The 15379-nt window shown below is 42.7% G+C and overlaps 1 protein-coding gene across 1 annotated transcript; it reads left to right on the forward strand.

Moving 5' to 3' along the window:
• Positions 1-11528: 11528 nt before the first annotated feature.
• On the forward strand, positions 11529-14229 carry LOC123412361 (protein SRG1-like). The gene is made up of 5 exons (XM_045105311.1): positions 11529-11613; positions 11729-12053; positions 12161-12420; positions 12507-12837; positions 13876-14229. Exons 2-5 carry the CDS (start codon positions 11826-11828, stop codon positions 14116-14118), a joined length of 1062 nt encoding a protein of 353 aa, XP_044961246.1. The 5' UTR covers positions 11529-11613; positions 11729-11825; the 3' UTR covers positions 14119-14229.
• Positions 14230-15379: the final 1150 nt, after the last annotated feature.

The following is a 15379-nucleotide window of genomic DNA, read 5'->3' on the forward strand; positions in this document are numbered from 1 at the left end:
CACGGCATCTTGCATTGTGCGAGGGCGTGAGGAGATTACGGTGGCCTTAGTGACATCTTGGGGAGCATTGTGCCTCCACACCGCTCCAACGGAGATTAGCATCCGCAAGGGTGTGAACTTCGGGATACATCATCATCTCCACGTACCCCGGTTATCTCTTACCCGAGCCCTTTACTTATGCACTTTACTTTGTGATAGCCATATTGTCTGTTGTCATATATCTTGCTATCACTTAGTTGTTTATCTTGCTTAGCATAAGTTGTTGGTGCACATAGGTGAGCCTAGTTGTTTGAGATTTTGTGCTTGGCATATTAAACATTAGTTTTATTCCGCATTTGTTCAAGCCTAAACCTTAATTATTTTAAAGCGCCTATTCACCCCCCCCTCTAGGCGACATTCACGTCCTTTTCAATAGGCCTGCCCTATGGGTCCTACCCAAGGACTACCCTTCATAAGGGATAAGGCCCTTAGTCAGTTCCTGCTGAATTAAGGACTTCCCATCATCCAGTCGGTGACGATTCCTCCATCATCCAGTCGGAGATGAGCATTCGGAGCGTATCAGACTTACCGACTCGATTCCACTATGTACATCGTAACCCCCCTGGAGGGCAACGGTCATACGTTTCCATGTACCTTTATTAGCATTTAAGACATACATTACCTGTAACGTATGCAATTATTCGCCACTACTCCATCCCTGTGCACCGAACCGTTGTGAAGGGTAGCGCACTCTATATAAGCCGCCCTTCCCCACTGGTGTAGGGGTTAGCAATTCACTGTAATCCATATTCCACTCGACAACAAGCTCCCAAGAGCACTAAGACGTAGGGCTTTTACCTCTACCGTAGAGGGGCCTGAACTCATACAACCTCGCCGTAGCTAAGGCTCTGCCCATCCTTTCATACCCTACACATCTACTGTCAGACTTATACCCACGACATAATCCCTTTTATAAAATCCATGAACCTTTCTTTTCTTTTTGAAAATCTTCTTTTATTTGCAGAACCTTTTATTTTTCTTTTCAGAAAAATCAACATTGCTTTTCTGTCTACATTTACAGAAACTTTCAACCTTTTCTTTTCTATTTTCTAAATAATATTTTTGTCGAAAAATATTGCAAAGAAAACGGAAAAGATCAAACTCCCTTCCCTTTTTAAAGTAAAAGGGTAAATAACAGAAAAAGTAAAAAACGTTGTGTCCAATCTGGCCCGAAAATGCCCTGGCCTGTGGCCTCGGCCTGGGCTGGCCCAGCTCCTGCCACCAGCCTCGGCCCGAGTGGCCCGGCTGCCTCCTTTTGGCCCAATGTGGCCTGCTAGGGGTTAGGGTTTGCATCCTGGCCGTTGATCTGCATCCAACGACTCCCCACAGGGATCAGAGGGAACAAAAACATCAGCCCGAGCCGGTTCTGGAACCCTAGCACCCCAGCGCCGCTCGTTCTTCTTTGGCTTGGGCTCCCGCAGCTCTCTGGCCGCGTCGCCCCTCGCGCAGGTAGTGACCGCCGTTCCTTGCGCCGACGTCTTCCTGGCTTTCTCTGCGTGCGGTTCTGTTTCTCTCTTCTCTATCGTGTGCCGTTCTCTGGCCTTTCTTCTCTGTCGCGCGCCGCGCAGGTCCTCTGGCTCCCGAACGCACCGACGGTTCCTCTGGCTCCAGCACACGCCGGCAACAGCGGTCAGCCACCGCGCCGGGGCTTATCCCCTTTTGGCTCTCGTGTCGCATGCGCGTGGCCTCGCCTCTTTCTCGCGCACTCTTGCGCAGGCGGCAGCAGCTAGAGCCACCGTCCGGCCGCCGGCAACGACGACCAAGGTCGCCCGCGCCGCGCGCGCTGCCTTCTCCTTTCTCTCTCGCGGAGCCGCGACCTTCCCCTCGCCGGCTGCGCACACGCCTTGCGGTGGGTGCGCCGCCGTCGAGCGGTCGGCTAAGGCTCCTCTTCTATTTTCTTTTTCTCCAACTCCATCCTCACAGAGAGAAAGAGAGAGACAGGGTATGCACAACGGCACCAACATCACACCATTTTGCGCCGTTGCCTCCCCTTCGCCGGTGGCGCGTTTCCCTTGGCGGAAGCGCGCCGCCGTCGAACGGCGTGGCCGCGGTGCACGTACTTTGCCCCCGGAGGGGTGGTTTTTCTTTGCTTGCCTTCCCCGCTTTTTTTTGTTTGCTTTTTCGTATTCAATCCGACTTTTTCTTTGCCCCCGAGGGATAGAATCTTTGCCCCGATAAGGGGTGGTGTTCTTCTTCCGAACGGCTCGGCTTGCCGATGCCCGTTCGGATCGAGAAGAACGACACGGCCTTGCGGCGGCGCAACTTTTCCCAGTGAGGGACCTTTTCTTTCTACCCTGTTCTAGGGTTCCAGGGGAGGGGAAACTTTTCTTGTTGTTGTTTCATTCGAAAACACATCTAATGCCTACCTTGCTCATGATACCATTGATAGATCCCGTGGATCTTAGGCTAGATGTGTTCGGGATGAGATAGTGATTTATTACCTTGTTGTACACTCAATGAGCTCGCTCCGGCGACCGTCGTGAGGTGGTGACGACGGTGGGGAAGGAGAGAGATGCCGTAGTGGCGGTGATGGAATTCCCATCGCTTCAGTGCTACCCTCTAGATCGGATTAGGGTTGAGAGTGGGGAACCAGTGACGGCAGCGAACCTCGTATCTTGTGCCATGGTCCCCACCTCCTCTTTATAGCACTGCGCGACAGAGGCCCACCAGCCTTGCTTGGGCTGGACGCCCCCGATCAGGGCGTGGGTCAAGGTTCCAATGGGATGTTGGGCCCATTGAACGAGAGATCAACCTAACAGAATGCAGCAAACACTCGGCGAACACATGAATCACACGTCATGTTTGGATTAGTTCAAGGCCTGTCGAATTCTACACATGCCAAAAGATTTTGAAGTTCCATTGGCAACGACAACTCGGTGACTGGGTATGCCACGCATCAGGTACCTACTCATAGAGGTCTGACGAGTTGCACACTTGGCAAAGGTTCAGTTGATGAGAACTCTGCAAAAAAGTTGTGCCACACATAGAACCCCTTCATGTCGAAGAACTGCCAAGTTCCACACACAACAAAGGTTTGTCGTGTATCAGTGGACGAGAACTAGGAAAAAAAGAAGGCAGGTCACGCGTCGAGGGACTGTCGAGTTCCAAACTTGGCAAAAGCGACTGGCCATGTGTCAACTAAGGCAAAATCGACAAATCTGACCTTTCTGATGAAAAAATTATAAACTGAACCTTGTTCGAAAAAATTTCACTGAACTGACCCCTTTGTGTAACGACCAACACACAGGCGCCACACTACGCTATGTGATTCCTTAAACGTAGGTATCGTACTCCCGTCCACGCTGGCGTCCGATCCCACCGCACTGCACCCCCAGCAGGTGTGACGCCTAAGCCTCAGGCGTTGCACTCACGGCAGTGTGGCGCCGAGTGCTTAGGCGTCACACCTTGGTGAGAGGCCGGCGGCCATGGCGAGAAAACGCGAAAGGAGGCTCAGGATTTGACGGATCCGGGCATGGGGAATCCATTCCCGGTGACGACGGGCCTTGGGATGATGCGGACGGGCGAGCTCCATGGGCGGCGGCGACGACATTCTGTTCTGTTCCTGACACAGAGAAACGAAGCAAGACGAGAGAGTTCAGAGGAGGAAGGAGGTGCTCATATGGAGGACCCTGACACGGGCGGCACCATGGAGATGGAGGGGACCAATGAGCCAACCTGACCGGAGCACTTTGGGCCCGTTGGGGGAGCTAACACCGACGGGAACTGCGGCTATCCCCCAGGCCTTGCCGGTGCACCAAGCTTCAGAGGCACACCCCCGGCGGCTCGCGCGTTGCAAGCAGGCGAAGTGAACCGGGAGCTGGGGCGCGCGACGGCGGCACGCAACGCAACGGGAACCGAAGGCCGGGCGCGGTAGCGGGAGAGGAGCTGGAGGCGCGGGCCCGGCACGGTGCGGGCAAGGCGCTGGGTAGAGCGGGGGCAGGTGCAGCTCCTGCTGGTTGAGGACGACGAGAGCGAGGTGAGACCGGCTTGGGTGCCTTGTCTGTTTAAGGATCGTGGCTGTCGTGATTGAGTGAATCTGTGTGCGTCCTCCTCCTTTTCTCTTTTTTTTATCTTTGTTCTGAATTCTGTTCTTTCAAAATAGTTGTTGATAGTGCACACCGCCGTAGCAGACTCACGTGGAAGTTGCACGAAGCCTCCAGCACTTTGCAGGCGAAGCTACCCTTCCATGGTCGTTCCTCTGCAGGAAGAAGAGATAGAGATGAAGCTAAGAGACAGAGAAAGGAGAAGAGAAAACGAAGGCAGAGGGGCGATGATGGCCTGGTCGACGGGGAGACGAGGAGCAGCGAATAAGTGAGGGTGTGGCGCATGAGTCTTAGGCGTCACACCTGCTGAAGAGTGCGGTGCGGTGGGGTCGGACGCCAGCGTGGGCGGGAGTATGACGCCTACGTCTAAGATGTCACATAGTGTAGTGTGACGCCTATGTGTTGGACGCCGTACAAAAGGATCAGCTTACCGATTTTTTTTAAAAATACGGTTCAGGTTGTGATTTTTTTTCATTAGAGTGGTTAGATTTGTCGATTTTGCCGTCAACTAACGTGGTAGTATGCCGAATTCTCGTTTTCTAGAACTCAGCAGTGGCTATCTAAATGCTCTATAAATCTAGCTACGTACGCGGATACACTTGTCCTACACCGATTAAATAATGCAGAATCAATTGCAGAATTGATTGAGCATGCAATGTAATGCATGTGTAGTCACGTCGTCTCGCGACGAGCGCTAAGCTAGGGCAGCTGCAGCCTGCGTCTTCCCTAGAGCATCCTCAGCATGACTTACAAATTCGGACCTCAAATGCGGACCCGTCCGGTTAGTGATCGAATGTGTTTTCCAGTTATTTGTCCGTACAGTTATTTTTTTCCATATGTTCGGCTAATTAAATGTGATTGATGAAAAGCAAGAAAGAGAAAAAAAATGAATAAAGAAAAAGTGGTCTATGATGAGTCACGTCCTATGTGACGGACTGACCGGACACGCACACGCGCGTCTCCGAGCCCTCATATCCTTCTCATATTTGAAATAAATATGAGGGTCCACGAACAGCCTGGGCATATAAGAACAATACGAGGATTTGGTTGGATCACTTTTTTCCTTCCCTCGTCTGTCCGGTCATTGACCGGGCGCATGTGCGGGCATATGAAGGCTCCCGCCTGTAAATGCTCTTATATGGATATATATTGACCTACCGATCGAGTCTTCTGCGGTGTCATTTAACTACTAGCTGTGTACCTCTGTTGGTACGTCGAGAAACAAGGACACAAGAAGTTAATTATGAGGGCAGGAAAGGATGGACCAAGGTACATTGGCTTGTCCTGCAATGCAGGCGAGATACATAGGGCAACTCCAACGCTAGACATTAAAAAGACGTTTATTTTATCCGAATTTTGTTTATTTGGGATAGAAAAATGGACACGCCCGTTCACCTCCGGTCGTAGGGCCGTGCCCAACCGGCCTGATATGATTTCGAGCGTTTTGGCACCAAACACATAGTAGAAGGCCTTATATGTTCAACTTCGTCATACATTTAGGACGCCCCCTCCCCCCAACACCCCTCCCCCACCCCGTCCATGTCCTCAAGGTGCGAGGGGTGTGACCCGATACCCTCATGGCCCCCACGTCGCTTTACCCAAGGTGACACGATAGGCGACCAACCTAGGACCGCGAGCCGTTCTCCTACCCTTTCTCTGTCCCTTGCTAATGCAGAGGGTTCGTTGGCAAACTTGCACGCACAAGGACGGTGTCGCTGCAGGGTGGTCTCCACATGTTGCATGTCACCTTCTTGCTATTGCACCCTCGTCCAACAGTTGGGCGGATGCGAGTCTTCATATCCATCCGTCGGTGGTTACAAATGTGTGAACACTTTTGGAATTACATGAATATTAATCTTTTAATGCCAAATGTATTTTAAGAAACTTCATCATGTATTTAAAACTTTATTACTAATATGAATAATATGTTGTTCATGTTTTTAACAAGGTAGCATCGTGTTTTTTTTCATAGTGTACTATTCTCTCCGCTCCTAAATGTAAGTATTTGTAGAGATTACTTTATATACAATATACTGATGTATACATATGCATTTTAAAATATATATTCATTTATTTTGTTCTATATGTAGTTCATAGTAGAATATTTAAAAAGACATATATTTAAGAACGGATGGAGTAAAATTTTGTTCATGATGTTTTAAAAAAGGACCTCGGGAATTAAATAGTCGCTCATCACATATAAATCAAAAGGTCGTTGCATTAAAAATCGGGAATTAAAAATTGGTTCATCGTGTATTGAAGAAGCTTGTTCTGTATCAAAAATATGTTCACCATATTATTGAAAAGGGCTCTGCTTGTGTAAAAAAGTGTTCATTACATACAGAAAAATGTTTGTTACATGTTAAAAAATGTATTCCTTATCGTTTCCAAATAGGTTCATCACGTAATAAAAAGTTGATCTACTAAAAATTTGTTCACCAAAATTTCAGAAAAGGCTCCTGGCACATTGAAAAATGGTCATAACATACAATGTTTTCAAATGTATGTACGCTTTTACTAATTAAGTGAAAACACATTGTTAAATTTTCATGAACACTCTTGAAAAAATATTGAAAAACCAACATGTAAAGATGCTCATTTTCTAATAAATACAAAACTTTTAGTAATATAAAATGATTTTTTAAATGGATATTCGGAATTTTTAAAAAAATAGTTGAATGTTTCGTTCAGTACATGATAAACACTATTAATTACACAATGAAGAATTTTCAAACAAATGATGAATATGTCTAAAAATTAATTTGTTGATAATATAGGATATGTCTGCAAAAATATGATCAATAAATCATCAGTACAATAAATATATATGTATAATTAAAAAAGGAATAAAATAAATAATAATGACCGTCATACAGGCTAATTGGCTGGCCCGGGCACTTGAAGCGAGATATAGAAGCTCCCTTCTTCCTTCTTCCAAGCATAGACTAAACGAAATTCAGATAATGTGTTGTGGACTTTAGAAGGCTTATCAAGCGACATATTAACATAGGCAACACTTATTTTATTTTTTCTCTCTCATTTTTATTTTATAACAAGACACTCAAATATAAAAAACTTATTTCCCTTTTCAAAAGAGAAATCAGTAAAATGTTTTTATTTATAAAATAAATTATTTAAAAACATCTTTATTGTGTCTTTAAAGGAATTTTTCTGTGTCTTAAAATTATATCCAGCTTATATTGAAAAACGTTTTTCGTGTATTTAATCATTGTTCAACGTGTATTAAGGAAAGCTCCATATTTTATATCTATAAATTTTAATCTATAATTAAATATACTTATTGTTAATTAAAAATTTAATCTGTACATGGAAAATATTGAATAAAGTTCAACTTGTATTAAATTTTTTATGATGTGTGTAAAAAAACTTTTGTGTGTAAAATAATGGTCACCTTGAATTTAAAAATATTCATCTTGTACTTCAATATTATTTATAATTTAAATAATGTCGAACTTGTATTTTTTTTAATTTATCATGTGTTTATGTATAACCATTATTTTTTCTGAAAAATAAATAAAAATGAGTACAAGTAAAAGAAAATAGGAAGAAAACATGAAAAACTGAAAACCCATAAAAACACCATTTGAAAACAGCTATGGAAACTCCATGTCACACTGCGACAATAAAAACATCCAGAACAAATAGGATCTAATGGAAATGATCGCCTAGGCCCATGCTAGAAATCGTGCAGGCAGTTATCCAACAAAGTGAGACACAACAATTTCGCATTCATGTTACTATCCATCTTGAGAGGTAATCATCAAGGGCCAACTTAAGTAGGTCATCAACTAGCACTCTCCATTAACATATGTGTTTTTCTATAACATATTTATTAATTTTCAAATATAAAACATACTTTCCAAAATTAAGTTAACATGCCTGAAAAACCACTTTTTAAAGTTAAGAAAATATGATGAGCTTGTTAGTAAATATGTTCATCTGGATTAGTTAAAATTATCACTTTACTAGTAAAATAATATCTCAAAGAATCAGAAAATATTTAGTATCATATGTGTTTTTGTTCTTAATATGGAAATATTCAAGTGTTTAAAAAATGTGTTACTATCTATCAAGGAAACGGTTCATTCATTGTTTGAAATAAATGTCATGTGTCGCAGGAAAATATTAATTTCACACAAAATGGAAAATATAAAATAAAAAATGAAACCATAAATAAAATGAAAATTTATTAAAAATATTAAACAATGCCAAAACAAAAACAACTATAGAAGAAATAGTGAAATAATACACAAAAGGGCTGGTGAAGTTGGAAAATGATATCTTGAGCTTGAACTTGTTGCAATGTGCAAGCCTTCTCGGTATGCGGCCATGTTGGGTCCTGGTCGAACACGAGTAACACCCTCATTGCTACCCCACAGCTCATGCCCTTGTGGATGCTGACACGAATGGAAGGTGTAGGAAACGCTAGATGGTACCATCCATTGTATGATTTTTTTGCAACAAAGCCCAAGACTATAAATTAAATAAAAAACATTTATAAGAAAATTTATACAAGAATAATAAATTACATGCATGTCCTTGAAGAAATGAACATCGACTTCCTTCCGCATCCGCCGCCGAAGGGCCGTGAGCATAGCCCGTTACCGCCTCCGTACCTCGACTTACCCGAGGAGCCTTGTTGAAATCTAGGAGCTTGTAGAAGCGGATCCTAGAAAGTTGTAGATGTAGACCATAAGGCACTGGTCTCCGCGATATCCAAAGATCGTTGTTCCAGAGAAGCTAGCACCAGGAGGGCCAGATAATAATCCCAGTTCTGGAGAGACGAAGGAGGGAGACAAAAACGTCCAAAGGTCCCTCAACGAGCCATATCTGGATAAGCTTCATCGGACAAAGACGAAATTGGAGAACAAAAACATGCCGCAACGCCGTCGCTCACAAGACACTGCAGTTGCAAGCAACCGGTGATCATGTTGGACCTATTGCCTAGCGATTGGTACCATTGAAAGCCAAGAAAATATATCCCATGCCGCTACTGTTGTCCCAACTTCACCGACGACAAAGAAACCGAAGCACGTACGAATACAAACCGGACACACTGATCCGGGAAAAAAGGTTGAGACAAGTTTAATTGTAATCAATTAGATAATAATGAATAATTACTGCAATTTATAGCTGTTTTTTTCTTCTCTCGTTTTGCTTCAAACTATTGCTTTGTTACTCTGACCCATTCTTAAAAGTACATGGTGGCTCCAGAGGTGGAAAAGTCGCTGCCTTCTTCTCGCCTTTAGCTAGCTAGACGTAAAACCCAAAACAATCTAGCTGTTACTTCTCAGGTGCGTATGGACTTGAAATCCTGTTTGCATGCATGGAGATCGGCAGGGGATGCAGCATGCAGGTTGTGGTTTATATGAACATTGTTAGGACATTCTAATCAACTTAAAATTTAACAAATCAATATTGCTAGATATATCACGAAACGTAATTTCATATGTATTTTCCACTAGTAATGTAGACGTTGAACTTTTTATAAGTTTTGCCACATTCTATAAGATTTGACGTGGGAACGTACTGATCGGTATATGGACTCGAAATAGAAAGCACAGTGTTACCCATATATTCCCTCCGTACTTAAATATAAGTCTTTTAAGATATTTCACTAGGTGTCTACATATGAAGCAAAATTAATGAATCTATACTCTAAAGTATGACTATATACATTTGTATATAATTCATTAGTTAAACGTTTAAAAAGACTTATATTTAAGAACGGAGGGAGTAGTAATGATCAGGTGCCAAAGTGATAAAGCGGCCAAAAAAGGCACGTTCAGACATAGTGCCGTCGAAGAGCGTTGCTAATTGATTAGCATAAGATGATAGGGACATACAGTTGAAAGATCTAAGAACTGATTTGACACGTAACCGCTCCAGCAGTCGGCAGACCATGCTTGCTATGTCAGCACGCCTCCGCTAGTAACCTTGAAGACCACTATGTATGAGAGGACGGCCTGGCTGCTAACCACCGCACGAGGAATGTGTTTCTCTTCGGGTGTTTGTCCAGAATCAGTTAATCGTGTAATGGAAACCAATTAGCAGAGTTCAAGATTGACAAAAAACTACAATGTCAACAAAACTATAGACGTATTACTGTTGACAGATACGTTGCACACAATTTAAAAATGTTCGAGAGGTTTAGTCTGTTAAGAAAAGCTTAGGACCCTAAGTTGTCTTTGAATTTTTACTTTTTAGTTTAAAACAATGAATTTGAAATTTTGTTGAAATTTATGCATTAAAAATATCAAGGTTTAAGTTAATATGTTGTGCAAATATGTTTGAAATGAGGTTTATTATACAAAACGATAGGAGAAATGATGTTTTATTAGGAGCTATGTTCAGGGATTTGTGTTTAGTGAGATGACATAATGAGTTAAATTTTAATTGAAGGGCTAAAAATTCCCTTACTCTGGAAATCGTCCTAGATCTGCCTTCCGTGTACCACCCGCCAAGCGAGTTACCCCGGATTGGACCTATCATCATATAGCAAACTGATGAACATATCATCGTCTACCAAATGTCGACCGGTGCAGCAGCAAGCTCAAACTCACCATCTTCAAGTAAATTTTAACTCTTGACTTAGAACTAGCGTGTGCTTCAGCTGCTGAGGTAATCGTAATTAGCACTTACCACGTCCTTGATGACGATGCATTATGGTTTCAAATTGACGTACAAGCTGGTCATGTGCTTCGGTTGTCAATAGTTAAGTTGGAAACGATCTAAGCCAGCTAGCTGCAGGAATCTAAGACTGACCCCTGCAGCAACCAAACGCTCTTGACTGACTCATTAGAAGAATTCATTCCACGTTGGCGTCCAAAGCAAGTGTTCATATGAAATTAAGTTTTCCACACGAAACTCTCGCGTCGCGTCCTTGGGTCTCTTGCAATATTGTGTTAGCTTTAAGTTCATACGTGGTATATACACAATTTATTTGCAAGTTGCCCTTCCACTTGGGTTAAGTGGTGAGTATTTGCTGGTACATTGATGCATAGTGACCATATACATCGATTCCTATGGGAAGGGTAGATTTCCTTTTGGTGGTGGTTTCCAATTTACTGCATATTTAATCCATGGCTAGGCGGCAATTAAGTCGTTTATCATATTTTAATTTTTTTACCTCAAAGGTCATACGTGGTATATTTCAAGTATGTCATCCAACTTGGGTTAGCTTAAATGTGGAGTATTTGCTGGTAGATAGATGCATGGCGACCAGATGCATCCGTCCGATGGGAAGAGCATGTGCATGGGAAGACTAGATTTTCTGTGGGTGGTAATCTTTTATAACCAAATAATTAATCCATGGCTGGCCGGCCAAGTCTTTTGTCATATCTTAAATTTCTTAGAGGTGTTCCTTGTTACTCCAATAGTCTATATAGACGAAGCCCCATCATCTGATACTTCCACAGCTAAGTTGCATTACTTGTTGTCTAGAGCAACAAGTACACTCACCCGAGGAATTGATCGAAGATCCATCTCTGCTCTTTGCAACCGATTGAAGGTAATTTTATTTGGCCCTTATACCGGTCTAAGCTTCATATGCATGAGCCACCCGAGAAAATATTGCCTTGCAATTGTGCAAACCATACCTATTTACCCACGTGTCCAATTTGCAGTATCAATCTGATTTCAGATTCTTCTGTGTGGTACTCCCTCTTACTGTAAGGCCAATAAAGTATATGTGAAAGTCGTGCAAGTGCAACTAAGGGAATCATGGGAGAAGCGAGATCAATGACAGTGCAAGAGCTCACCAACGTCCTCAGCAAGCCCGAGGTGCCGGCCCAGTACGTGGTGCGTGGGCACCACGACCAACAGCTCGCCACAGCCAACACAGCACATATCTCTGTCATTGACCTATGTCGCCTTTTCACAAAGGACGGTGTAGCCACCGATGAGGCATCGAAGCTTCGAGCAGCGCTCGAGTCCTGGGGCCTTTTTCTGGTAAGTAACAATCCTATCAGCAAACGGTATTTGGTAGTACTCAAACATTTTGGTACAAGATCAAGCATTCATATTCATCTTGCTTATATGTATGTGCATGCATGCAGCTGAGTAACCATGGTGTAGAAACTACGATGATGGACGACATGATGATTGCGTCGAGGGAGTTTTTCAAGCGGCCACTTGAAGACAAGAAGAGGTACACCAACCTAATCGGCGGTGAGAAGTTCCAGTTTGAGGGGTACGGCAATGACCGAGTGAGGTCGTCGGACCAGATCCTAGACTGGTCTGACCGCCTCTACCTCAAGGTGGAGCCTGAGGACGAGCGGCTTATCGCCCTCTGGCCAACACATCCTGAAAACTTCAGGTCACCTATTTATCAGATATATCACTTCCTAAATTTCTTTGCTTGGAGTTTTAGGATCATAAGCTCATATATTGTTTTGTTTGCAGGGATATTCTGCATGAGTTCACAAAAAAATGTGGGGGAGTGAAGGACGATCTGCTCCAGGCAATGGCGAAGCTACTGCAACTTGACGATGACAACTATTTTGTGGACCAGCTTGGGGAGAAGGCTGAAACTAACGTAAGATGCAGCTACTACCCAGAGTGTCCAAGGCCAGAGCTAGTATTTGGTCTGAAGCCTCACTGCGATGGAACCGTTCTTACACTTCTCATGGTCGATGAGAGCGTCGGTGGCCTGCAAGTTCTGAGAGATGGGGTGTGGTGGGATGTACCAATCGTACCTCACACACTGCTTGTCATTATAGGAGATCAGACTGAGGTGCGTTTTTTTTATAAACTAGGTAGTACTACTATTTTGTTTGGTCAGACTAGAACGTTACCATTTGAGTTTTGTGTGAAAAATACTTCCATGGTATTTTTTTTCTTCGAAAAGGAGGCCTTGCCCCGGCCTCTGCATCGAGTGATGCATACAGCCATATATTAATCAAACTAAGTATCCAGTAAGTACAGAGTATATAAAAAGGAAAAAAAGAGATACATGGCGAACATTGCGCCGCAACCTGGAATGGCTAAAAGATCAAGATGACTAAACACCTATCCTATTAATATGCCGCCATCCAAACTGGTTGAAGATACCCTCTGCTACCATCTCCCAGCGGGCACACCCAGTAACCATAAGCTCCCTGGCTACCACAGGAGTTAGTAACGACCATGTGCGGATCAGTGCGGTAATTCGGTAGATAACCTGCAAGAATTGGATATCACGAGTTCTGTTAAAAACCAAATCATTTCTGCTATTCCATAAAGCCCAAAGAAGAGCACATGCTCCGACACGAATAGATTTAGCCAATTGAACATCAATTCCCTGTAACCACGTTCCAAATAACGAGTTCAAGTCAACAGGAGGAGCGATGTTAAAAGCAATGTGAATTGATCGCCAAATTATCCTTAGTTAAAATAACTCCCTTGTGAACAAACCACAAGAAAACTTTAATTCTAAGAGGGACCCTAACCTTCCAAATATGTATTGATTTTGAAAATGGTACTGAATCAATGAGATCGGAATACATGAATTTAACCGTAAACAGCCCATTTGGTGTTAATCTCCAGGAGATACGATCACACCTATCAGAAATATTAACCTCCATTAATCTTCTAACTAGATGCAACCAAGAAACCCATCTATCCCCAACTAAAGATTTACTTCCATGGTATAACAAATTTATAGTCTTTCATAGCATATCCATAATAGAACACAATAATGAAAGTTACATGCCTGGTTTTTTGGATAAAAAAATCTTTTTGTCAAAAGTTTCTAATGTCTTGGGCTGATTGAATTAAATGTTCTGTTGCATAGATAATGAGCAACGGGTTCTTCAAGAGCCCTGTGCATAGGGTTGTGACAAATGCAAAGAAAGAGAGGCTATCGGTGGCTCTAGACTATTCTGTTGACCATGAGAGAGAAATCGAGCCATCGGCTCAACTGATCAATGAGAAGAGACCAGCATTGTACATGAAAGTGAAGGTCAAGGATTACATTGCCAAGCTGTATGAACATTTCTCTCAGGGAACGATGGTTATTGATACACTGCAGATATAACTATATATGTGGTATCATGGGTGTCATGAAAAAATGTGATCAAATTATGACCAATCTTTGTATTGTGTATTTCTAAATGTCTCATGTATTATGTAGTCCCTTTGTTCAACAACACATGTCATTTCAAGTTTTTGCATGTTTTTACATGTTAATAAGAAAATATAGTTATATGTGACTGCCTCTATAGTGATCTAAATGCTCTTATATTTATTTATAGAGGCAGTAATCGGGTGCAAATGACAAATATGTGATGCTGGATTGCTGGTCATGTGCTTCAGTGGTAAATAATTAAGTTGAAACAGATCCAAGCCAATTAGCTGACAGACCGCTGCAACAACCAAGCATTGTTGATTGACTGGTTAGAAAATCTAAGTTTTTTTACCTTATGAAACTCCCGAGCCACGTCTCTAAGTCTCTTGCAAGATTGGAAGCTAGCTCTACGTAGTATATTGCAAGTTACTGAATAATTAATCCTTGGCTTGGCCGCTATCGAGTCATTTGTCATATTTCAAATTTGATGGACCTCACAAATGCTTACTAGGCCATGCTTGTCTCATAGTCAAGTATTTATCCCGATCTCTATTTTGGGAAAGAAATAAAGAACAAATTAAGCAGAATGCATGATATAGTGTTATAATTTGTAGGCTCGGTTAAGCAGTCAGTTATAATCACAATTAACTATAGACTTAACTTAAATTTACAAAACTGAAACTTTAGTTCTTAGATGGTGGAGAACTGGAGATGCACATAACATAAACTACCATATAAAAGCCCATGAATCCCTCCAATCCATATTACTAGTCTTGTAGAGAAGTAATATGGATCGACGGGAGTACTATTTTTTCAATATAGAACATCAATGGTTTAGCTAGCACACCAAGTCAAAATAAGTACATGTAAATACAAAAGACAGAATACAAAGAAATTGATCTCAATATGGCATTTTCATGTTGTTGATCTGATGAAAAATTCAATGGAAAGGTTTGTTGCTTGCCTTGATGCTGCACCTATATGAAGAGTATCATAGCCAATATGTTATAAATAAACTTACATGCTCACCAAGTCTGCCACATAGAACCAAAGATTCTTGTAGCTCCTACTTGGCCCAAAGCCACCACATAGCAATTGGTCCAAAGATTACTGACACAACTACTAGTCCCCAGAAAGAGTGCAGTTTTTTGTATAGCTCCTTCCGTTTTAGTCCGTTTGACCCCATTGTCTGCCAAGAAAGACATGAAGAAGGCCGGCCAATCCATCTCAA

The sequence above is a fragment of the Hordeum vulgare genome, chromosome 7H (genome assembly GCF_904849725.1).
Source record: "Hordeum vulgare subsp. vulgare chromosome 7H, MorexV3_pseudomolecules_assembly, whole genome shotgun sequence".
Classification (NCBI taxonomy): Eukaryota; Viridiplantae; Streptophyta; class Magnoliopsida; order Poales; family Poaceae; genus Hordeum; species Hordeum vulgare.